This window comes from Calidris pugnax, unplaced genomic scaffold (assembly GCF_001431845.1).
Source record: "Calidris pugnax isolate Ruff unplaced genomic scaffold, ASM143184v1 scaffold92, whole genome shotgun sequence".
NCBI lineage: Eukaryota > Metazoa > Chordata > Aves > Charadriiformes > Scolopacidae > Calidris > Calidris pugnax.
The window spans coordinates 2,047,269-2,072,085 of NW_015090823.1; the positions used below are offsets into that span (position 1 = coordinate 2,047,269).

The 24,817-nt window shown below is 41.0% G+C and overlaps 1 protein-coding gene across 1 annotated transcript in view; it reads right to left on the reverse strand.

Moving 5' to 3' along the window:
- Positions 1 to 6,255, reverse strand: part of CLMP (CXADR-like membrane protein) — a 43,871-nt gene extending 37,616 nt beyond the window's left edge. The window contains exon 1 of the mRNA XM_014939999.1: positions 5,779 to 6,255. Coding sequence (XP_014795485.1) covers positions 5,779 to 5,806 — 28 coding nt within the window. The 5' untranslated portion in view covers positions 5,807 to 6,255. The remainder of the gene's footprint in view (positions 1 to 5,778) is intronic.
- Between the last annotated feature and the right edge of the window lie 18,562 nt (positions 6,256 to 24,817).

The following is a 24,817-nucleotide window of genomic DNA, read 5'->3' on the forward strand; positions in this document are numbered from 1 at the left end:
TGAGCTTCTGGGGAAAAGGACCAGCTTTATACTGGGTTGCTAACCCACTGCCTAGAGCTCCCAGTCACTACTGCATACACCCTCTCTGTGTTCTGCCCAGGTAAAAGCATGTTTTAGATAAGTTTTGAACCCCCATCTGGCAGAGGTGGGCTGCTGTTATTCCACTCGGCAACACCGAAGCAGCAGATTGAAGATAGACCAAGAGAGAAATGCGCCCTCCTCACACTTCTGTTGACTTTACTTCCCATCACTTCACACATTTTCCATTGTTGTGCTTCCTGCGCAGCCATTTCTGGATCCTCCACTATCCTGTCATTTGAGTATCTATTCACAGACCTCAGTGACCCGACTTCACCCTTGGCTTTTTGCTGGGCCGCTTCTGTAAACTAACCGTTTCTAAAAACAGATGAAGAAACAGCTTTGGGGAGAAAAAAAAAGACCCATTCATCTTTTCAACAGGGCACCGCCAAAGTTGCCTCTTTTGTAGCACGTTAGTGCACGTAAGATATTCACAATATTGTGTGCACACAAGCCAAGCCTTCTCTGCAAGTGTGTAAAATACATTGCAGATACACAAGCAGTGAGCGCTGCCCTGGCTAACACAGGGCACTGATTCAGCCAGAAAGCTAAGGTATGGTTTGACTGAGGCTGTGGGGACTATTTCTGAAGGGAAAAGGCACAGAAAGCATCTTGGAGCACCCCACTGCGTTGGTACTAGACACACTTAGTGCAACTATTCAGCATGGTGTAGCAGGCACACTTACACACAAAAGATTATTCAAATACACACAAGGCTTTGTCAGAGTGACTGTTTACATTTTCTTTTCAGGCAGCTCCTGAAAACTCAAACAAATCCCAGATTGCAAGCCTGCTAAGTTCCCCATAAAGCCCTGTATTTGCCTTGAGGAAAACAGGGGTGGTTGTTGTGATCCTGAGGATAAACATCAGGGTATCTCCAAGCCAGTTGTGCAATGACATTTCTGGGAAGCTTGTGCTGCTCTTACACAAAATGTCCTTCTGAAGTGGGCCAGAGTATCCCACAGAAACAGACCACTAATTTTACGTGGAGGAGCCAAGGTCCAGGGTGGGCACAAAGGCAAAATGCCAGTTGTTCTCCATGGGAAAACAGAGCTCCTCAGCTCCCTTTCCCATGAAACAAATTAATCTTCAGAATTTCAACTCAACTTTGGCACGCTGCTTTTCCTCATTCTGGAAGGATACCTTTTTCCCTCCTTTTCTTCCTCATGGTAAAATGGAGAAAAACCAGAAGGGATCAAAATAACCCCCCCAAAAATATTTTTTTTTAATCCAAACGTCTTCATATAAAACAAAGCACTTCTACAGAAAAATAGGCCATTTCTCATCAAGTGTCTTGACAGAAAATATTTGATGCAAACCATCCGTGGCTTTAGACAAATTTTAGTGTCTCACAAGGAGTGTTAACCCTGATATCCTGCCAGATAGCAACTCAATTATGTCTCACTCCTTTGAATTCCCCCTGGAGTGCCAAATGGATACACTGCTTTGCTGCCTTTCCTTAGGTATTCTTAAGAGTTCTATTAAAGAGCTCTTTGCCCCGTCCTAGGACTAAATTCACACTACTTTAACAGGCTGAATCTTGCCTACAGTTGATGTTTTTGTTGACTGCTTTCGAGTGTTCATGACAGAAATGAGTTGTCAATTAAACGAAGCTGTCCTTGGGAGAAAAATCTTTTGAGCTAAATAACACCAAGTCACCTGCATTCCATCAGAATCCAATGAAGGAAAGAAAAGGTGACATATACACAAAGTCACACAAAAAATCCCTTTTCACAGCAAAGGGTTTTTCTTTTTGTACTCCACTCCTGAGCCAAAGCTCTGTTTTTTTAAATGCTGTAAAAAGATGGGGCAAACCCCTTGTCCCACCAAGCTTCTAAGTAGCATGAATCAAACAAAGGCAGAGGAACCATGAGAAAACTAGGAAAAAACAAGTGTCATATACACTGCTAGTTATTGGTGAGGAACTCAGGAAATACTCGGAAAATCAGCAGAAATAAAAGATCCATCAGCTTAGTTCTCAGGTTGCTTAAACCAGTCTCCCTTGCTTTTTACTAGTTCCAGGTTGAAGCATTCCATTAAAATGTAAAGCTTCCCAGCAACCTCACTGGGAGCAGGAGTATTTTTTTTTTTTAATAATGCTGCAGCGGTTCTTGGCTTTGCTGGAGTGTAGCATTGCAAGGGCTTAGGGAGAAGGATCTCAAGGAGATGTGATAGGGCACACTGCAGGTTGCCTGTGCGGGAGAGAAGGCCAGACTCAGCCTAGTACAGCACAGCCTCAGGCTGACCTACCACTGCTGAACGCTGCAGAGCTGCTTCCATATCATCACAGATTTTCAAGCTAGAAGTCGGGTGAATACCTAGGCAAATGCAGGCTGTCAGACCCAATTGCTCATGCCAACAGGCACTGGAAGGATCCGCACCATAACCTTTTTCCCAGTGCAGTGAGACAGTCAGAGCCTTGGTGTTCAATGCAGCAACTGGATCCCCCTGGGACAGAGCTATAGGAGAGTCACTGACCTCAGAGCTCAGAGGGCAGAGCCCTGCTGCATCACTACAAAAGGTACTTTTGCTATTACAGCTGTGCCCACTCTAGAAATACCCTGTATAACACCCTAATTCTAACACGCTGAACACATCTTTGTCAGGCGATCACAAGCCAGACTAAAAGGGCATTGGGCTGAGCAACCCCTAACACTAACGTAAAGGTTCACTGCCAACTGCAGGACACCAGAAAGCTGGGTGACGGATTTGGCTTGGCACATCTACTGCTTTTTATCTTGAACCCATTGGTTTCTGAAGGGCCAAACACATACACCAACCAACAAGTGAAGAAAAAGCACATTAGACCAGTGTAAGAGCCAGGCACACAAGAGTTACCCCCATGTGAACATATTTGATCACAAGAAAATTAGCTTTTTACTTCAATGGAAGGCTCATTAAAAATATCCAAACGCTTGGAGAAGGTGAAAGAAGGCAAAAGGAGAATTCCAGCACCTGGAAATTTAAACCAAAAGAGTAAAACATTTAAATGAAAACATTTGCTAGATTTTTACTGGCTGAGAAACACAACATTCTATTATGAAGTTTTTACACTTGGTAGTGAAGAATCAGAGATATTTCCCTTGGAAATTTCCATTCTGATTTTTAAGAGTGCAGTGTGCGACACAAGGAGTTTGAAACAATTTTGACCAGCTGTGGGCTGAGATGAGAATCAGATGTCAGCCACTTAGATGTAGGCACACACATCAGCACACATCACCTTCCACTCCTCACCCCTTCCTTTTTCACTTACCCAGCCATTACCAGGGGAGGAAGCATGGTCATGCTCTTGCCCACACTTAGGAACGTCTTTCATCTTGTCTTGTTTTAAAAGTCTCCTTAAAACTAATTGTCTCCTGTTTCCTGTCTCCTCACACAGCTGCTCACTTGTCCCAGAGAGGCAAAATGCATAAGAGAAAAGGACTGTATATATTAGGCTTGCTATTAGTATGTTAAATAACTAAAACACAAAGCAGGCAACCTCCCTTTCAAGTTTGCTTGGCTTCTCTCAACCCTTATTTCCTCATTAGTCTTTCACTTTATCAGCAAGAAGAGCAAGCCATCATTGGCACTTCCATAGCTTTTTGCTGCAGAAAATCAATTAGACTTTCCTCTAACAAATGAGACTCCCCAGACTCCTCGTTTTCAGGACAATATAGGAACAGGGAATGACAATACTTGCTTGCTTTTCCATACAACACACTTCTAATGTTGGTGAACGAAGAGCAGGAAGACCAAGTTGACGAGGCAGGAAAAGCCTGGGTAAGACATGGGCACTTCAACAACTAATGGAGTACACCAGGAAAATTAACATCCTGGAGTTTACTTTAAACTTTAGGGAACTACTTATCGTCCCATCACCAGTGCCTGGAGAACTCCCAGAGAAGGTGGGAAACTCAACTCATGGGTGAAGGCATTAGCTGTTGAGGGCAGGGATTGTCTTTTATTTTGTGTTAACAGCATACTGAAGACACCTAGGTGCCAAAGACATAACAATAATGATAAAACCAGTTGTGTTTCATAAAAGCTGCACTCATCATGCAAAGGTTAATTGTCATTACATTGCAGCCAAGACCATTTTTTTCTCTGGTAACAGCTTATTCCTTTTGCTCCAAACCTTCAACATATAGGAATATCCAGCAGCTGAACAGGGTGGCAGACCAAAGACTGTAGTTCCATTTGTCTCCATCAGTGAGGTAAGGAAACAGCCCTTCTGTCTCTTAATATCCACAGAGCAGCTTTCCTGGCCATTTCTGCAGGGCTGCCCCAGCCCAGGCACCTCCGGCAGAAGCCTAACTATTCTTTCTAGCCTTGCTGTCTCATCTCCTGAAGTCTTCTTTAAATACTGTCTCCACCATATTGAGACACGAATGGCCAAGGCAGATGTGCAGGGGGGACAAACTGCTGCTTGCAGTCCCCTGCAGGTTCTCCAGCATGTCCAAGCCCCCTGTCACACTCCTCCAGATAAAACCTTTGCTAACAGCAATCCCTGCAGCAAAAGCCTTTTCTACAATTTATTCAGCAGCTCTACAAATGCTGCTTGTGTTTCAGGTATCTAGAAGTCTGGCTAGTCCACGTTCCACACCTGCAAGACTTGAGGAACAGGACTGTTCCCTGCAACATTTTTTTATACCTGTCCAAAAACTCTATTTTACCTGTGCCCAGCCACATCAGTCCACCAACCTGTGGGACTCAACTCTTCCCAGGGAATCAAAGACCAACCCACTTTTTCACACCTGTACCCAGGTTCCTGGGAGACAGGAGGACTCAGGAATCAGCCTTTGCCCAAGCACAACAAAATTCAAAGCTGTCTGCCTGTCAGCACTCTCTGGTGAGCAGAATGGAGAGAGAAGCTCACTCATCACATTACAGCGCCTCTGGAGATACAGAAACCCAGGCTGCTTCTGAGTCAGTCTTGTAGGCAAGCCCCCTCAAAGACCTCAGGGCTGCAAACTCTTTTCTCCATAGGCTATGGCTTTAACAAACAGCTCTCTTCAGCCCTTCTCTCTTCACTCTCCTTTAATGTCTCCTTTCTTGTTCTCTGCTCCTTTCTTATTCAATCTCCGCTCCTCTCCTATTCAACAGTCAACCTCTACCTCTTTTCTTTCCCCTCTACCTCTTTTCTTTCCCTTCTTTCAGCAGCCCTTTTTTTCCCCATTTCTTGCCTTCCCCCTTTATCTCCCTTCTCCCATCCTTTCCCCCCCACCTCCTCCCTCTTGCACTTCAACACATCTGTTTCTAATCTTAGGCATAAATTGCAAACAATAACCTCTTTTTATTTTAAAATCTGAATGTTAAATGCCCAAGGAAACCAAAACAGAGTTAAACAAATTTGACACTATGCTCGAAACAAAGACATTTTGTTCACCTTGTTTTGAGAAAGAGGTTCAAGCCCCTCGGTAGTTCATTGCTTAAAAGCGCTGCCCTCTTTAAAGAAGAAACATACATTCCAAAAGGAGCCTGTTCAACCACCACTTTTAAAAAACAAATCCAGATATTAAAAGACCTCTGGCTATCAACCTGCTAATAAAGCAACAAGAAAAGCATCAGAACCCAAACAAAACTGAAATTGGAGTTTTCCCTAAAAGTTTTCTGTACAAATCCCTTTCTCTTCCTCATCAGAAATGAATTTCAGTCATGCAGAGAGGGCGCATGGAAGTTTGATTAAAAACGCTAAACAAAACCAAAAAGCCAACCTACCTAAAAAGAGGATTGAAAGTGCAGACATTCCGTCTCCAAGCAAGAGGGACTTTTCCTCCCTTTTTCTTCCTTTCTCCCAGGAACGGCAGGCAGACCTGCACAGGATTCAAAGGAACGCCTCTGGAATGCACTGAGCGTAATTGCATCCATGTGCCAGAAAAATAACCAACTTCACTCTTTCTTCCCTTCTGCTATTCATCTCCTTGTCCATATTCCATCCAGATTCAGTGAGAGCTTTTATATCTCTGCGGCTGGTAATTCAGGCCCTGGAGTTTCTGGAAAAGAAGAGACAGAGGCAGCGCAGCAAGGAGTTCGCATCTACGGCAGCATAGAACAATTTTGCTTGTCTGAAAAGGAGAGAAGCAGGGGAAAACACTGTGCTCAATGTTCACCACATGGCTGCCTCCCAGAAGAGCCCCTCCCTACCATCAGCTGGGATTAATAGTGAAGACCAGTCATGTACATTTCTAGCAATAATACATATATTTACCTTGGAGGGAGAAAGAAGGGGATTTCTCTAGTGTCAAAACAGTTAAGTTTGGAGGCAGTAAAAATCCAGCATGGAAAAAAAATCAGATTCGTCACTCAAGGGCTAGAGAGAGACTCTCAGGAAAAAAAGCACACATGCTCTTCAGAATGGTAAACACACTCACATGCATACATTATCTTTATTCGCTTTTGTAGCTAGTAAATTGCAAAATTAAAGCTTTAGTCTTGCAGCAATACTTTCTCCATTTGCTTCATGGCTTTCTGAGTTTCTAAGAGAGAAGAAATTCCTAAAAATTGATTTAATTTTGCATTTTATCTGTGCTTCGCTGATGAGAGAAAAAGCTAAATCAAGCAGAAATTGGTTGTCTCCATTTAGTGACTGCTATGGGGTGCAACTTATAACTCGTTCCCAAAAGGCATTTTAAGGCAGCCCGAAAGACCTTTACAGCCCATCTTCAGCTTCTCCCTCCTGGAGGCAGCAAGTGAGCAAGTTTTAAAAACTACCTCAGACACTCCATTCCTTTCCTGCCATCACAGCAGTGGAAAAGCCCCTCGGTTTCTGTAAGAAGGATCAAATGTAGTAGGGAATATTCACAGAAGATAGCTCGGACCATCTACTGAACTGAACCAGCCAGAACAGAACTTTTTTTATTCTTTAGTGAAACACATATATATCTTGCTGCTCAAATAAGGCCATGGAAACAGTGATGTTTTACACAGTTTACACAACTGTTGTGATCTCTTGCACTTCACACACACAGAGGTCATGCTTACCTTTATATCCCTATGTGCTAGGATACAGCTACTTTTCAGAAAAACAAAGCACTCCAGCCAGCCTTCTTGGGAATATTGCAGCGGCTGTAAAACCATTCAAGAAGCTGAGTAAGCATCTGGGTGTTGCCACAGCTATATAGATGCCAAACCCCCACTAGTTAGTTTAAATCTGCTGAAGTGCATCTACATAAGCAGCAACAGCGTATTTTCCTAAAAAATAGGCATACTCATAAAGAAATGTCCACCCTACACAGCCCAGTGAAACAAATTTACCCATCTTGTACAACTTGGGGCCAAAGGAAAGCTTTGGAAGATGTAACAAAAATTCTTTCCCTTAGGAACACTTATGAAATTATTTCCAAGATGTAAGAGAAGGAGCAGGCCATACACAAGGCTGTCAGCCTGTGGTTTGAGATCTCAGACTTCAGATACAAGCTTTTTCGTTATCTCCCTGTGTAACCCCATCTACACATAGTTTCTATATACCTCCTTTCTAAAATCAGGGATAGCATCCTTCTCTCCTCTCCAGGGATGAAAACAAACACAGGATCTTTAAGTCCACACTATGCTTAAAAGCTCTTAATTACAGTACAAGCTTTTCAAGTGTTTACTGGAAGATAAGATACACCACCATCCTGGACAAAATCAGACCTAGACTCAGGCAGGTCTCATCACAGAGAAATAACATGGATAAAAATGATCCTTGCGCATCCTGTTTCATGTAAGTTCATTTGCTCCCAGCCTCAGATGGAAACAAAAGCCGCATTTGGCTCCTCCTCTCCAAAACAGCTGTTCTCTCTGTAACAGTGACAAAATGTGTTAAAACAGCATATTCAACTAATATAGACTGATGAGACAAAAGCAATCACCGTCAGGTGAATATAACAATTCCTACAGAGCGCTTGTACCTATCCCATCCACCCACATCTTAAGAGCCCATTCCTTCACAACTTTTCCCGGCACGCTTGACCAAACAGGCTGCTGGTTTTCAAACAGCTGAGCGGATCCCAGAGAACATCATTGATTTTCAGTGCAGGACATAAATCAATGGAGAAAAGTGCATTTAATCCCTTCCCCCGCTCTCCAGAAGCCAAGCAGCACTGAGCTTGTCTCTCTGCATTACCAGGCTGACAGAAGATGTCCCAGGCTATGCTGGAAATACCCAGCGTGCTGCTTGGCTTTAATAGAATCAATGCATCAGAAAGCAAGGCAGAGAGAAGTGTTGTCACCCCGCACTCAGTGCCCAGCCTCCACCAAAACCCACAGAGGGATGAGGGATGTACACAGAGGAGGAGGGGGATGTGGAGAATGAAAGAGGAGGCCATGCATGCAAAATCTCCTCTTTATCGTCTCAGATAAGCCATTCCACAGCCTATACTCACATCAGGAAACTCCTCAAGAGAAAGTTATGCTTTGGGGTTCAGTGGGGATTCTCCCTCTGGTGTTCACAGCCATCACAGCAGGGGTATCTGCCTTGTTTGTGAAACAGCTCCCTGGAGAGGTTGGTAAGGGCTGGTGTAAGTACATCCGAGGACACCCATGGCACATCCTCTCCCGACCGTGTTTGAGGGAACAGGTCCTCTCTGCAGCACGCTATTTTTCCCAAAGGGACAAATTCTTTTAGCAGGTTTGTGAATCCTTTCACCTGTCTCTAAACAATGCCAGCACAGCATGGGAGATGTGGATCATGCACCTCTCAGCAGATAGAACAGCAAGAGACAGAAACTGGTATGCGATATCATAAGCATTAAGGAAAAAGGTTTCATGAAACACGTTTATAAACTAAGTCAAGTTTTCAGAGTTCCTATACTGCTGTTGACAGGTTCTGACTTTGAAGTCTAGGGTAGGTTCAGATTAAAATACCTGAACACAAACATCCATAGAAATCCTCATGAGCCACCAATCAGCTTTTTGGTGGTCCTCCTTGATGCTGTCTCAGTTTCAGCCCCTATCACATTTACACAAGAAATCTTTTTCAGGAAAACAGGCTCTCTTAAATCTGCATGTCCCAAGAGCCTGCTCAGCCTTTGTTAGCTTGTTCCTGCACCTCAACTAGTAGAAACATCTAAAGGGTAACCTTTCTCTAAGCTGTAATAATTTGTTCCTTTATCAGGTTAAGCTATATTTTCCTGCAGAACTGTTATTTCATAGTAGTAATACAGACTGTTGCTACTCAGCTACACTCTTGTGTTGATTCTGTATTAAGTCTGTTGTCTGAGACTCCCAATACAAACTTATCCCACTCTGTTTAAATTATTTAAGCAGCTTACTGATACAGCCAGGAGAAGAACAAGGTTCATCCACCAGGAGAGCCAAAAGAGCACTTTGATTCTCTTGAGCAAAACCATATTCTGTTCAGCTTTGGCTTTGCAACTGCAAAAAGCACAAAAGAATACTCTGACAAAGGAAAAACAAGCTACATAAATCAAACGCTGTCTAAACGGGAAAAACCAAAACAAACAACAAGGAATATTAGGATTAAAAAAAAAAGTTTCACAGAGATTTGCTCTCACAATAAGCCATTAGTGAATAAAGATTCCTTTACCTCAGGGCTCAAATATTAACTTATAAACAGTTGTTGCTTAAGAAGCTCTCATCTCCCAAATAGGCTTCAATAATTGAACATAAAAGCACTATTAGTCATTTAGTATTAGTAAAAAGTCTCAGTTGAACAAGCCTTTGCACTCAGTGTTAGTAAACGTATCTCAGAAAAAAAACAACCAACCAAAGAAAAGCTCCTAGAAGCTGTAGCTAATTTGGGGTTCCCTAATCACCACAGTGTGATACTCTAATATTTATTTTTATGTTTGTTTTATAGGAATACATGCTTAGACTTTTGAAGTTAGTCTTATTTTTTATACAAGTCCAAAAGTACACTCTGCATTTATACCTTGAATAAAACAATGAAAGAGTTCCTCAATCACAGAAAGAGCATTTTTAATCTTAAGTAGCTTTTAAGCTGTTCCTACAATAGTTAAAAGCTTAGAACATAAAGTACTTATACCATACTATTAACTCATAATGAAATGCAAGCTAGATAAAAACCCACAAGAATTTATTTTTGTTAACATGAAAAGCATTAAATATTTTATAGCATAAAAGCTTTGTTTTTAAGCAAAGCCCTAACAACACTTTCCAGAGAAAAAAAAACATTCCTTCAATTAAAACATTACCCACTAGTCTACTACAGCATAGAAAAATCATAAAGAAACAATAACATCTCCTCATCTCCACCATCCACTCCCCTTCCGACAGAAACAAACAAATCCAGCAGGAATGCTGGGTTTCATTCTGTATCCTCTGGAAAACAAGCCAATGAAACACCATGCTTTAATTTCCCATCTCTGAAATTGAGTAATTGACAAGTAAAACTTATCTACAAATCCCAGGTGTGAAGCGTATGTGATTACACAGGGAGGGTCAGGACACAGGTGTGGAGCACATGAGATTAAATGGGAGGGTCAAAACACAAGTTAAAAAACAGGAGAGAAGGGCAGTTGGTTTCTTAGGTGGAGTAGTTATGGTAAAAACAAATTTAATGGTTTTTAAGTTTGAAAGTTTTTTAATTTTTTTAAAATGTGTGCTTTAATATACACATAATGGTGTGTATACAGGAAATGTTGGAGGAAAATGTGAATAAATTGGCTGGGAAGAACTACTTATGCAAAAGCAATGGCTAGAAAAAAGAAGAGAAGTTATTTGCTGCTTTAATTGTAAGGTGAGAAAAAATATGATTTTTAAAAATTTTTAGTATAACTTTATTTTAATATAAAAATACTTAAAACAGACAGGTTGCTTTTTTGTTTGTTTTCAAGTGAAGTAAAAAATTCCTCTATTACTGATCTGTTTGAATCAGTAAACACCAAGCGTGTAGAGGCATTAGATATATGTTATGGTAGTATTATGGACATTATTTAAGCTACTCCTTTATAAACAGAATAAAGTAAGTAAATAATAGCTGATAAAACAAAAGAGCTAAGGAATGCTTTAGTTAAGATGACCTGAATTTCTGCTTCTAGGTAGTCAGGTGTTAAGTTTTATAGAGTACCTTTGAGAGGATCTTTTTCTTGTCTTATGAAGTAAATATAACTTTTACTTTTTGAGCAATGGTTTGAGCATATGAACTCAAGTTTAATTGTAAAGAAAATATAGGAAAGCATATAAAAAAAGATGTTTGAGTCTGATGAAGTGAGATTTTGGTGTCTTTTTCTCTAAACTTTAGTTTAGGATGGCCTGGGTAACTGTGGTGTGTTTTTAGCCAGTGTTTGTGACTTCTGAGCATTAATAGTTTAGTTTTGATGGGGCTCTTTGTGTTAGTATAGCTTTCTGGTGGAGAAGCTTTTATACTGTTGAAGCTCTTAATGAGTGAAGGCATACACCATTCTTAAAGGATTCAATTCTTAAAACTAATGTTTGCTTTCCAAAGAGTAGTTGTTCCTTTCAAATAGGAATAGCTTAGTAACTTGATGTATTTGAGTTGATAGATATCATCAATCCTTTTTGTCTGCCTTGTCGTTCATCTATTATGTGATATTTAGCACATCTATTTCTCTTTTTTCTGTACTCATTTTACATAGCACAGTAGTTGCTAGTATAGCAATTAGCAATATGGAATCTGTGTCTTAGTTGAAGCTTTCAAACATTGTTGTGAAACAAAAACTAGGAAGCTTGTTTGCCAAGTGTCTTCACAGTATAAAACACTGTGTTAATCCTGGGTATGAGCTCTTCCAGAAATAGATGAAACTGAACAGATAGTAGAAATCTGCTCAGCTCTTTAGATACAAAAGAAAGCAATAATGTTGGTTACTGTAATTGAACAGATAAGGTGTCAATACTGGAGGACAGAATTCTTTTAATTAACTTCAAAATATAGTCCTCTAGTACTGAGTAATAAACTCTCACAATTCCTTGCAGCTGTTTTTATATTTGAATGTCTGTCTTCAAGTGCAGTAGATAAAAAGGCTCATCATGAGCACTGTCTTGACTCCGTAGAAACCTCTTTCTTCTAAGGACTTGCTAAAGGTTAATGGAGATGAACTCTGACCTGCAGAAAAAAAAGACTTTTTTTTACCCCAAGAAGAAATGTTAAGCCTTTTTAAATGAAACTGTTGAAGGTAATAGGTGAAGTCTGTATTTTATTTCTCTGTTGTTCTTCTCAGCTTTAAACAAATACTTTGATAGTTTCAATGTAAATATCAGTGCTGCTTTTGATCACGTTTATAATAATATGCTCCAGAAGGGCAGGCCATAATCTGCTTCTGAATTGATTTCAGGTAACTTCTGTCCAAGTCCTTCTGGCCTTTTAAACTCTCTTCTACTAATAAACAACTAGACCGAAGCTTACATTCTTGACCGCTTCCATCACAGGATGCAGTCTGTATGACACAGCATTGCCAGCTGCCCGTAGAAAAGTAAGTTCTTTTTATTTGGCTAACAGAATATAGCATGTTTTGGTTAGCAAACAAGATTTTGCTCTCGGTATTAGAAGAGGTGACTTGGAAGTGCTGACTTGAAAAAGAAGGATCTTAAAAAAAAAAAAAACAAGGGGAAGGAAGAAATGCTTTATGAGTGTTCCCATAAATATGCTTATGAATGCTTAGCAGTGAACTTGAAGTTGCTGTATATATAACCAGCCAGGGCAATCTAGGAATATCCATGCTGAGACTGAAACTGCAAGTCCTAAGCCACAGTCTTTTTCTCTTGTACTTCTTGTTTATTCAGCCTCGGAGAAGAGGAGAGGAGGAACAAGGGGGCCATTTCCACGTGGAAATGGTCATTCTGTACTATTTCCACATCCCTGCTATCTTCCCTTCTGCTTCATTACAGCAGTCACCAGTTTGTTAGCAGAAGTGTTTAACAACTGGGTAAAATCCTCTGTGACCCTAAGGAGGAGGAAAGATTTGTATCAAATAAGAGAAGGCGAAGAAATGGCTTGTATCTTAAGAAATCTCTGTCTTGTCTTGGGACCTTGTCACTGGGGACCATGGCCCGCATAAAACCCATCTGTTGACTATTACCCAATTCAACTTGGAAGTAGGCGAAAGTTTTTGATGTGTAGCGGCTGTTTCCAGAGCACAGGAAACAAATTAAAAACTTCACCCAACCGCTTAGTGGGTGTACTAACCCCACACGCAGCTACAATGACCTAGCACAAGATGATGCTAAAATGATTAGTGGAGACTTGTGGGCTCATTCTTAAACATTTTTTCGAGGTCAATGTCAAAAAACATTGTGAAGTGAAAATGACATGGGGTAATGTGGTTTTGAATGGCAGCCAGTCTGTTGCAAGCAGGGACCAGGCAGAAGCCTTCTGTCCCTGGAGCTTTTGTTTTAGTCTTTACTAATAGAGAGTTCACTTAGAGTATGTGGAATAACTAAAGAGCCTGTTTATTAAAGGATAGCCACTATGAAGTATTAACTGGAATGGTATGATGGACTGCTCTGGAGGTGATTGTGTGGCATTTGAGCACCTCCAGCCTGTTCAAAAAAAAGCCTGTATATCAATTATAAAATGCTGACTTTTCAGTATGGAGTCTTAATGTGTTTGGGTTTGTGCTCTTTGTGTCCATATGCTTCAAAAAATGCTGAAGCTTGTGAACTTGCCTGGGCACACTTACATGTGCAAACATGTTGTACACTCATGCATATATAAGCTACATAATCTTTCAGCTTTTCCCTTGCAGTTTGCTTGAGGCAAATGTCCTGTGAGGTTATGTTTAAATAATGCCATCTAAGATAATCATTTAATGTATATTACTAATTTAATGTGAGCTGTAAGGAGTGAAGGTTCCAAGACCTGCTCTTTCAGCTCTGATTAAAATGCCAGCGTGGTCACTGAGGCTGTGACACTGACTCTCTATGGCTAAAAGACACTCAGGTTTACTGCCGAGTTGCTAAACCTTTTCTGACAGTCCTGGTGGCACCAATCAAAGCCATTTAAACCCAAAGGACTCTTTTGAGAAGCAATAGGAAGACTTGAACGTGCACAAGGGACACAGGCCATGAGAAGTGGTGTTGCCAATGTGGGCAACACTCTTAAAAGGTCCTTTTACAGCTCTGCCTTTGTTATCAAGTTGTGACTGGGTGAAATCCACCCCATTCTTCAGACCAGCTCAAGCAGTGAAATAAAAAAGGCGGTGAATGCTGCAGGCTAATGTGTGAAATCCCTTGACTCTTGCCTCATGGCACGACGTTGTTGTCTGGTGGTCTGAGCGATAGTCTAATCGTTCAGGCATCAGTGGGCAGCCTGGAAGAATCAAGACCATGGTCAATAGGAGTAATTTGGTAGCTGCTCAGGCCAGTACATGAGGGAGCAATTGCTTTCTGGATGAGACAGCTGTCTCACAGGTGGCAGCACCTCAGGAGAAGTGGTCTCTCTTGACCCCTGCCTTAGCTTGCTGAAGTGAAGTAAAGCTTCTATCTCCTGTTATTTAACATCTATTCTGACATCTTACCTCTTCCTCTTTTCATCTCCTCTAGGTATTATAGCCTGGTTCCTGTTGGAACTTTTTGCATAGATGTTAAGATCTGTGTGTTGGACTGTGTCCATCCAGGACTAATCAATTTCCAAAGGAGTCTTGATCTCTGTTTCTTGATGTGGTTCTGATACGTTTCCCTTAACAGAGTTACTGGTCTATTCTTCACTTTTTTCCACCTACTGTGACTATTCTTGGGAGATGGCATGGCTTTAAGAATTTGGAAAAACCTTATTGCACATGTACTCTGCTGTGAATTAATCATATTATTAAATGAGTAATCTTTCTCAAAGGTATTCCTGGCTATTTGAAACTGGATTTTTGTTGGTTACAAAGAGTTCTAGTTTAAGGAGAGCAGGTAGACAAGATGGGTTTACTCAGGTTTCTTGATAGCTGAATTACAATAGCCCAGCATGTCTAAAAAAACCAATTTTCATGGTCCCAGTAGTAAGGAGAGAAGCAGAAGGATCTCCTTCCTGTGTGCATAGAAATATTCATGAAGATGTTGAGATTGCTAGGCTGGAGTGGGAGCACGATCAATAAATAAAGAGCATCAGTATCTCATTACATTAGTAAGGAAAGAATGACATCTCACTTGCTTTTATTTCCTTCTATTTTAGAACATTCAGGTTATAATATTCAGCTCAAAATGACACTTGAAGCAAATTTCTGAGGATTTGATAAAAAAAAAAAAGTACTTTGTGTTGCACTAAAGGAATCCATTAAGCCCAGTGGGAGATGAGCAGCTGTGTAAGACTTCCCAAAGCCCTATTTGTGGGGCACCTCGGTGTCTAAGATACCTGGCTGGCAGGTTGCAATGCCCTTACTTCAGGCTGGAGAGGTCCTGGAGGAATATCAGGAATGCAGGCTCCTCAATAAGTGTATGTAGGCAAGGAAGCAAGCAGGGTGAGCTGGTGGGCTTTCAGTATGCTGTCAGGGCTGGTAACTGTAGCAGAACTTCAATCCTATTTTTTCAGAAGGATCAAGGTCTTTTAGAAGTAGTAAGTTCAGTACTAAGTAAGAAATGAGCTCTATCTAGCTCCTTTGGTATCTGGTAAAATCTTGTTCTCATGTCACAACTGTTATCTCTTGGATGGAGAATGACAGAACCATTTTTAGACTATTGTTACCTAAATCTAAAGAGGAATGCTGGTCTGTCAGCTCTTCCATGCAGTACCTCCTCTGCTGGTCTAGAGATCTTGATCTCCATGAGGGGGATCAAAGTGTTTCTATGTGATTAATTTCTAATCCAGATGTATTTAAACCTGAAGCTGACCAGCCTCCATACAAATGTTGAATCTGCCTAATATTCTGGCTCAAGTAAACTTTCATAACTCTACATGATTGCTTCTTTCCCATCATCAGGACAGAAATGCTCTGGAAGTGCTGATATATAGCACAGGAGGAGACTCTTCACTTAGTATAGACATATAGCCCAGGTTGGGAAGAGCTAAAATGCATCCTGTATATGAATCCTATAAGTTTTGGAACAAAACTGACTTTCTCCAGCTGAGATTTTCCCCTTGAAAATTAATATAGGCATTTGAGGGCTGCTAAATATCTAGGAAGCTGGAGGTTCCCACAGAGCTAACTTCTGGCCTCTCTTCCAGCCCCTGAAATGACCTGATTATTGCGAAAGAATTGCAAAGGGGCAAAGCCTGCTCCATTCCTCCAGAGGAGAATCTCATCAGGATATCATTAGAGTACTCAGCCTCAGAAATGCAATCCGAGGCAGCAATCCTGTCTGTGCAGGCTGTGTGCACCTCCCCTGCCACTGGAAAAGTGATGCTCAGCCTAAGCACACATGGCTGTTCTGGTACATCAGAAGAGTGGTGAAAGAGGAGGGGCTTGGCAGACAAACTCCTGTTCTGAATGACTTTACCTGGAGGTAATCTTTTCCGCCAGGCTGAGTCTGACATTAAAAATGGAAGAGGCCGGGGACATTTTCCACCCAAAGCTCAATGGAAAGTGGCAGGTGTCAGATTTTTGCAAATTTCTTTCTCTTAACTCACAGGCTTCTGCTGACAGGGACTTGAAGGCTCCAACCTGGAAAAGCTCCAAACTAAATTTCTGCAACTAACTGAAAATACAAAATATTTTTAAAAGGTGGAGAGGAGGGGGGAAGGACAAGAGATGTTAAAGGTACAAATGGAAATTGTTCAGCCTGGAGAAAGCAGTGTGGGGGCAGAAATCTCATTTGTACACTGCTAGTCAGCTGAAGATGCTCACTTGCATGCTGGTTTAGTCACTCAGAATGCTGTGTCTTTGCCAAAAACACTGAACTTGGAGCAGGCTTTTCCTTCATTTGTCATACAAGTGCACATGGAGAAAACGGCTCACTGGTCAGGTCCTTTTGCTAACCCCTCCTGGGTTACCAGCTGCACCTTCTTTTGTATATTAGATCAAATATGTGTATCCTGTATGTAAGCTAATTCAGTATCATGCTATTTAGTAGTCTACTGTCAGATGAGGAACAGATGCTATGAGAAAGTCGATCCCAAATTTAGGTGACTCATTTCCTGCTTCTAACAGATACATGACGGATCTGTCTTGGGCAACACTTGTGTCTTTTGTCATGGCAATAAATTTCATGGAATTAATCAACCTTGCGGACTACGACTTGGATAAGATGCAGTCTGAGGACTTGAGGCGTGTGATGAAGATAATGTGCTTTAACCAGTTACTGTGTGTCTGATGCATTGTCATAGTTATTCATGCTCTTGGGCCACTATGATTGCAGTTCAGTTTAATCGTGATGGGGGACATTCAGTACTTAAGCTGTGGTGTTTGGGAACCTCTGTATTAAGCTGATGTTCAAACCGGGTTTGTGTTTCATGTCAGCTTTCACACAGTCCCTTTGAAGTAGTGTCTGAACTCCCACCTGGGAGTGAGTGCTCTTCCCTCCCCACCTCCCTTAATGTATATTTGGAAGAATAAAGTAAAACCAAAGATTAAACCTTTGTTTTTAAGAGATACATTAGCCTGAGACATGCAATATAGAATCTGTCTGAGCTCCATAGGTAGGAATATACTGTGTATTGATTGGTTGAAGGAAACTGCTTTGCATAATAACCAGTGCAGTTTACAGACAGCGGAATTAATCTGTGTATGTACTTTAGGAGATAGTTGGTTGCTCCTGGACAGGAACTAGATGGAGCCAACCTGCTTTCAGACACTTTCAGCTTCGGATTACTGAAACAAAAGAATGTCTGAAGTGAATAATCTGCCTCAATTAGACCTCTGAATGAAAGACTTGTGTTAATATAGGCAATGTATTGCATTCACAGAATGTCAAACTGTTCCTGTTGGGTTTTATTAGGAAGGTTTTCTGGGTACGTGAAGGGGTGGAGTCAAAAGTGAGGAGGAAATATATTGAATTCTGGAATTAAATGTTCAGATAGTTTTATTTATACTTCTGTCCCTTACATTTTGTTGGTGGACACAATTAAGTAATTGACACTTTGGATGTTCCTGTGAAACCTTCAGGTTTCAGGGATGCTGCCCCCTTTAACAGGAAAAGATTTTAATCGGATATATTGCAGCTAGCTGTATGAGCTTTAACTGCCCTTCTCTGGCTAGAAACTGCATGCACAGGGTCCTCAGTTACTAGAATTTCTGATTGCTGTTATGAAAACACTATAGAGTTGAGGTGTGGCTTCTTGCCCTTTGATTTAGTTGTTCCTCAAGCGTTACTATTCTTATTCCTTGACACTATAATTATTTCCTCTAAATTTGGTAGCCTGAGGATAAGAAGCTGGAGTTGGGGGAGGAAGGAAAAAAAAAAAGTTCTTTCCTCTTGGAGAAATGTTTTTGGTTGCTTTTGAGATAAATGTTTTTAGTGAACTTTTAAACAAGTTGTCACAATGTGTTGCTATGAAAATTAACAAGAGTCTCCATGAACAGGTTGTACAGTGATAGGAATATGAGACGTGCTGGTACTTTGACAGTGGCCCAAATGTAAAAGGTTTTTAATTATCCACCCACTCAGCCTCAGCCCAGGAGCACAGCTGCTCACGGAGAGCTCAAGAGGTCGCAGAAACATTCAGGTGAAAAGTGTGTGCATGTGTCCTGGGGAGGATGATAATATTTCTTAAATAGCACCGCTTTCATCATTGTATTGTACCCTGTTCCACCACTGCAAGGTTACTTGAGTCCTGTATTAGTTGTGGTCATGCACAAGAATATTCTCCCTGCCTGGTGGAAGATAAAATCTTGAGAGTAGAACAACAGATCAGAGTACTCGATCAGAGCAGAAGCTCAAATTGCAGTGTTCTGTGTGTTATGCTTGTTGATAGTAAAAGCTTAGTGGATGAGTCTAAGAAGCAGGCAAGCACAGCTTGACCTTCTCCTTTGCATCACCCTGATATTTTACAAGGAATGATCCGGAGATTCCTTAAGCCAGAGGCTGTGATTGCCTCTCAATGTTTGATGGTTGAAAAAATAAACTATTTTAACTGAATGGAGCTGGGGAAATGAGGAAATTGGAAGGTAAAACCTGCTGTTTTCATCTAGTCCATTTGTGACTCAGTACTGTTTTATACAAATATATGGCTCAATGTTTTATCTAGCATCCCATGTCATGCTTTCTGTGAAATTTCACAGAAAGCATAAACAGTCTTAGGCTTTTATGTGAGTCACTGAATGCTTAGTTATGCTTATAACTAAGCATTTAGATAAGACAGCCTATCAACATCTGCTTGTGTTACAGGATAAAGTATGGCTGTGCATTACTGCGACTGAATTCCTTCAATACCTTGTGCGTTTTTGTACTTAATGCTGCATTATTCCTGTGCTCAAATAGATTTATGTACTGTGTGTAATAGCACACAGATTACCACATCTATGGTTCTCTATTAATGGAAAATTGGTCCTTTAACTGTAGTGTACGTAAAAAGTTGTGCTTTGCATGTTCTTTGGTACGTAGCTCTGAATTATTTATGACTGACCTTCAAAAAGGAAGGAAAAAAAAAAAGAAAACCCTGTTAATGGAAATGCTTTCAAAATGTAAATATCTTTCATAAGTACATTGTGTGTCTTTGTGAAGCTGAAGACAAAATAACATGTCTGGGAGATGATAAAGTAAAAAGCTCTTTGGAACATAAGTTGTGGGAGTTGTGCCCTGCTGTCTCTGAGCAGGGGGATGCTGGGTGGTCTGTCACTTGGGGGGGAAGCAAGTTCTGGCACTGTGAAGCGTACAGATGTACTTTTTTCTCTTATGCTGTATCTCAGTCTTCGCAGCGAGAAGAAAAACAGTGAGAGAAATCACTGAGAAATTCATTTTCTGGGAAAGGGGGATGCTTGATCACTGATATAGCTATCGTTAGCTGAAGAGGGATATTTGTGGTTTTGCTAGCAGATACTCTAACCGTTGCCTGATATTGGCATGGAGTTTAAATAGAAGTGACCCTGGCCTTTCAGACAAAAGGATATTTCCATTAGTTTTTGGCACCAACTTTTCTATCACATAAAGTTGGCTGTTTTGACTCTTAGTTTTCCCTGCATTACCTCCCTTGGTTTGGCAGGAGGATTTTGATCCCTTCACTGAATAACTGCAGTTATTAATCATCTGGTTCTGCTTGAGTTTCAGAAGGGAAGGAGACTGGGAGCCCAAGGAGTTTCTTTGAATTCCGCCCATGGTCACTCTGCTGGACTGGAGACAAGCAGAGAAAGGTTGCAAAAAAGCTCTTGTGCTTGCTAGCGTATGCTGGGCAGTGTGGTCTGTGGTGGGGGTCTAGGTTATGTCCTTCTGCTGAAACAACCTTTCTTGTGCAAGCAATAATGGATGTGACAGTATCCTCTCTGTTTACGTGGGTCACGCTTCCTTTACCTGTCACATATTTTGTTCAGTTACTTCTAAGTGAAGGCTTTGCTGATACAGAAGTGTTGGCTGTGAGTAAGCCCTTACCTTGTCTCAGCAACTGCATCTCTAGTGAGTTCAAGTAGGGATGTTGAGGAGTGAGAGGCTGGGGAGCAACAGCTGCATCAGTGTCTGAAATTGGTGTGATTTCCCACAGTGTATATGAAATCAACTTGGTGTCAAGGACAGCAGGCTGTTTGTATTTTTCCTTTCATCCTCTTTGCAAGGAGCCCTCATTACTTCCCACACCATCCCATTACCATGATGGGAAAAATTGTTTCTCTCTTAAGACTGTGGGGGACAGGGTGGGAGGGAACAGTGAGGGAGAGAAAGGCTCATGTGGAGGGAGCAGAAAATATTCCTCATCTTTGAGAATCAGAGACTGGCTATAAAATGTAGACGTTTCCCTGCACTATCAAGGTCAAGTGATTTGTTGCTTGTTCTCCTGACTGATGCTCTAACTTGAAAGTGGATGTTCGTTGAAAGGTCTAAATTGACAAGCCTCAATTTATCCATTCCTCAGAATAATTTGGCAGCAGATTCGATGTGACATCACTAGAGTGGCATGACTGGGTGTCTGAGGGAAAGAAAGGGGGCCAAATCAGTTAGGTAACGGAGAAGGAAGACAGGACACTAACTCGGATGTCTCATCTGCTGATCCAAAATATGATGTCCATGTTGTGATGTAAACTTAAGGCTGGGGGTGCACCTCAAGAACTGGATTCCATGATGCTTGCGGAGTCTTTTAGGCCTGTGTGCTTATGCCATGGCTACATAGACCTTTTGGGAGCTGTCCCTTGATGTCCGAATGCGGAGTGTTCCACACTACTGAACGTAACTAGAAGCCTGTTAAAAGGAAAAATATGTTCCAGGCAGATATGCAAGTTGTTACAGACAATGTTACATATATTGTGGTTTTTTAAATGTCTAACCGCAAAAAGGAAAAAAAAATGTTGCTTAATGAATAATTCACAGATCCTGCTCTGTTAGGATTAGTGCCTCTAACTGGGCAGATGCCTATCAATGTTACTGGTTTTCTGAAGCTTGTGTGTGGGAATCCTGGTTAGTGGATGTTATTTCTTAAAAGTTACGGGGTCAGATGGAGGAACAAATTGCAAGAACAATGAGGATGCATTGTTGTAACCAAACACCTTTGCCTTCATATTCTAAAGGAGCTGGGTTGTAATAGCGGAAAGTAAAAGAGTTGAAATTGCTTTCTCTTTCAGAACTTAGTTGTTGAACAGGTCATGAATTTGAAAATAATGGTGGAAGCCACTTGCTAACGTGGCATAAATTCCATGCTGACCAGTATCGGCTGAGAATAGTTAGGTTCTGCTCCTTGTTTTAATTAGAATTCCTAGTTTTTACAGGTTAATGCTCTTTAACTTAGGCCAGAGGGAAAGGTCTTTCTCCCATTTGGTTTGACTGCCCTATGTTTTATCAGTTGGTATGAGAACAGAACTAGAAGCTGCTGTTACAAAGGTGTACCCATGTCTTGGCATTAGCTCATTTTTGCCATATATAGGTGCCTGATGAGAAAGGACAGTTAATTCTTGGGAGAATGGCAACAGTCTTAAGACTTGTGCAATCAGTGTTCATTTCTTGGCTCTACTACAGAAGTTGTGGGTTATGTGGAGCTAATTATCTTGATCTGTCAAAGCCCAGGTTGCCCACCTGTGAAAGGAGGGCTACAATTTCGTGTTTCTTACGCATTAGCGTTCACGGAGCTGACAATTTAACAGGCACATGGAGTAGTCTCCTCTTGGAACAGAGTTTTGGGGCTGTTTGGGAACTCTTTTTCACAGGAGCTCAGGGAAAAGCCACTCCCAATCTGGAAAATGATAGGGAGGAGAACCAAGAATAATGCACTAGAGGTGTTCATAGTCTGTCTTGCTTTCAGGGGAGGAGATGAGATGAGGGAAGCCTTGAAAGTGTTTTATGGTTTTAGTGTTTGGAGAATAGCAAGCTGACGTGTGTGTGGGAGAAATCCGAATCAATATTGGGCATGTTACTTGTCATTCCTCTGGCAAGAAAGAATATCCACCATCTTTCAGAGGGCTTCTGCCATTCATCTACGTGCACTCACACACCACACTGTGGGGTACTTGTCTGTAAACTTTTTCCTTCAATTGGTAAGATGCTTGTGATTGCTGGTAGTTTGGGAATGGAACCTATTCCTACTTTGTGTTTTGCACAGTGAAGTAGAAAATGTCACCTTGTTTCAGATTCTCCTCTGTCACATTGATTACAATGATCTTAAGAGAAGGGCAGAATGATCTTTAGCAGCAGAAACCCATGATTCTTGCAGCTTTCATGCTCTGCAGGAAACACTAGAAACTATTCAGCCTGACTGTCAATATACCATGGAGTTAGAAATAAAATATGACAATTTTTAATCATGCTCGTCAATTTTTTATCATGAATACGTTCTTTATTCCCGTCTTGTGCCTTTAGTATTGATAAAAAATTGTCTAAGTAGATGCTGTTTGTACCCTGTGCTCAGACAAGTGAGGTAAAGCTGAGGACTGATTTTAACAAACTTTGATTTCAGCTTTTTATCACCTGAAGATTTTGAAGTGAGTTGGTTCAGAGGTGCTACCATCATAGCTAGCCTCTGTTCTGGAGTTAAGCCAGGGTAACATGGGATGTGTCTACTGTGTATCTTCCACCATAACTACATGTGCTACTTCATTCTATAGCCTACATTGAGAATGTATGCTCCTAACTCTGGTCCTTATCTAATGGTTTGTAGTGGGTATGGTTTTTGCTACATTAGATACCTGCAGTATATAGTTTGTGGGTATTGACATTGTTTTAGGAGCATTTGTTAAACTGCTATTGTGAGAAAGGAGGAAAAAATGCTATCATGAGCTTTTTTGCTGAAGAGAAGTAAACAGAAATGTGACATTTCTCAGCAATATCTGGCCACAGCATTTTAACAGAAAATCAGAGCATATTTATTATTTGGAGGTAGAACGGGAAAAATCTGACTTGTAATTTGAAATGGAACAAAGGACATAGAGAAGGAAGACAGTGGTCTATTCCAGTCATTAAATATTGAGGCATATGTCAAAACCAATGAAACTGATGAGAGTGTTTCTGTTGATGTTATCGTTACGAAAATTAGGACTGGAGAGGAGATGCACAACAGGATAAAAGCTCTAGGGCATGACAGACACAGGTTTATTAAATCTAGAGTTCCAGACAATAGCTGTTGTTAAAAGTAAAAATTGTACTGAAGTAAGCCTCCGTGTCTCATGCTATTCCTCAGAGGGGGCAGTCGAATGTTATTTGAGTTGCAGCAGCACTGGAGAGCCTCAGAGCTGAGCGTGTTCACAGAAGGTGCTCTACAAATGCAGACTGGATACTGTATCTGATTTATTCTTTCTTTCTCAGTGTTGGGCTAAGGGAAAGCTTGGCATTAAAATGCAACTGTTTCACGAAAATGTGATTTCCAACTTAAGTAAAAGCTTGGGTTTTTTGTGTTTTACTGTTGGTTAATGACTTATGAGATAATGAATTTCCAGGCTCTTATTCTTTTAGTAACGTTGCCACCTAGTGGGTTTGGGTGGTAGGTGGGTTCTCGATGTTCTACTTATCCCCTTACCGTTATACAGTCCTACCTAGCAACACTTTTCTTGTTAACAATTACTTTTTACACTTAGCTACTCAGTTGCTGTCTCATTACTTCCAACTTCTTGCTGCTGTATTAAGAGAAGGCCTATTTGGTGGATTATAATTTGCAGTTTTAAAAGCAGTGGGCAGTAACTTTGAATTTCTGGACACCTCTATCAAATACATAACAAAGAAGTGTAGTGCTAAAAATAGCTCATTCACTGGAGGTTTTAGTAGCTTTTACTTCCTGAACACGGCTCCTTAACTCAAGATTTCAGAGGGCTTAGCTCACAGGTTGGTTAATGTTGCTAAATGCCACATCCATCTCATGCAGCATGGAGAAGCACCTTCTTGACAGTTCTTGATATTTCTAACATTTAAGCCTGTCCTGTAACCCTTCCACTTAGCAATATTGATGAGACGCCTCTGAAGAATGAGATGACTTCCTGTGTTGTCCTCATGTCCTAAAAAACAAAAACAAAAAAAAAACCCCAATCCCTTCTGTGAAAAGAGTTGATACACCTTTCTTTCTCCTGAAAACACTTGGCAGGTTTTCAAAGGCAAGGGTGGTAGAGAGAACACTTGGACTCTTTGGCCTGCAGCATCAACAAATATAGTTGTTATTACATGCTGTGATATCCTGTGACAGTGATGGACAGAAGAAAACAATTTTGTTAATAGCAGCGCAGAGGGCAGGTGCATGGATTTGTTCTACTCATTTGCAGGAGGAAAAAAAGAATCCATCTCCCCTCCAAATTTCTGTGCTGTGTTCTTGCCGTAACAGATAACTAAAAGAGTTTGTGGCCTGAAAAAATTGTGTGCACATATC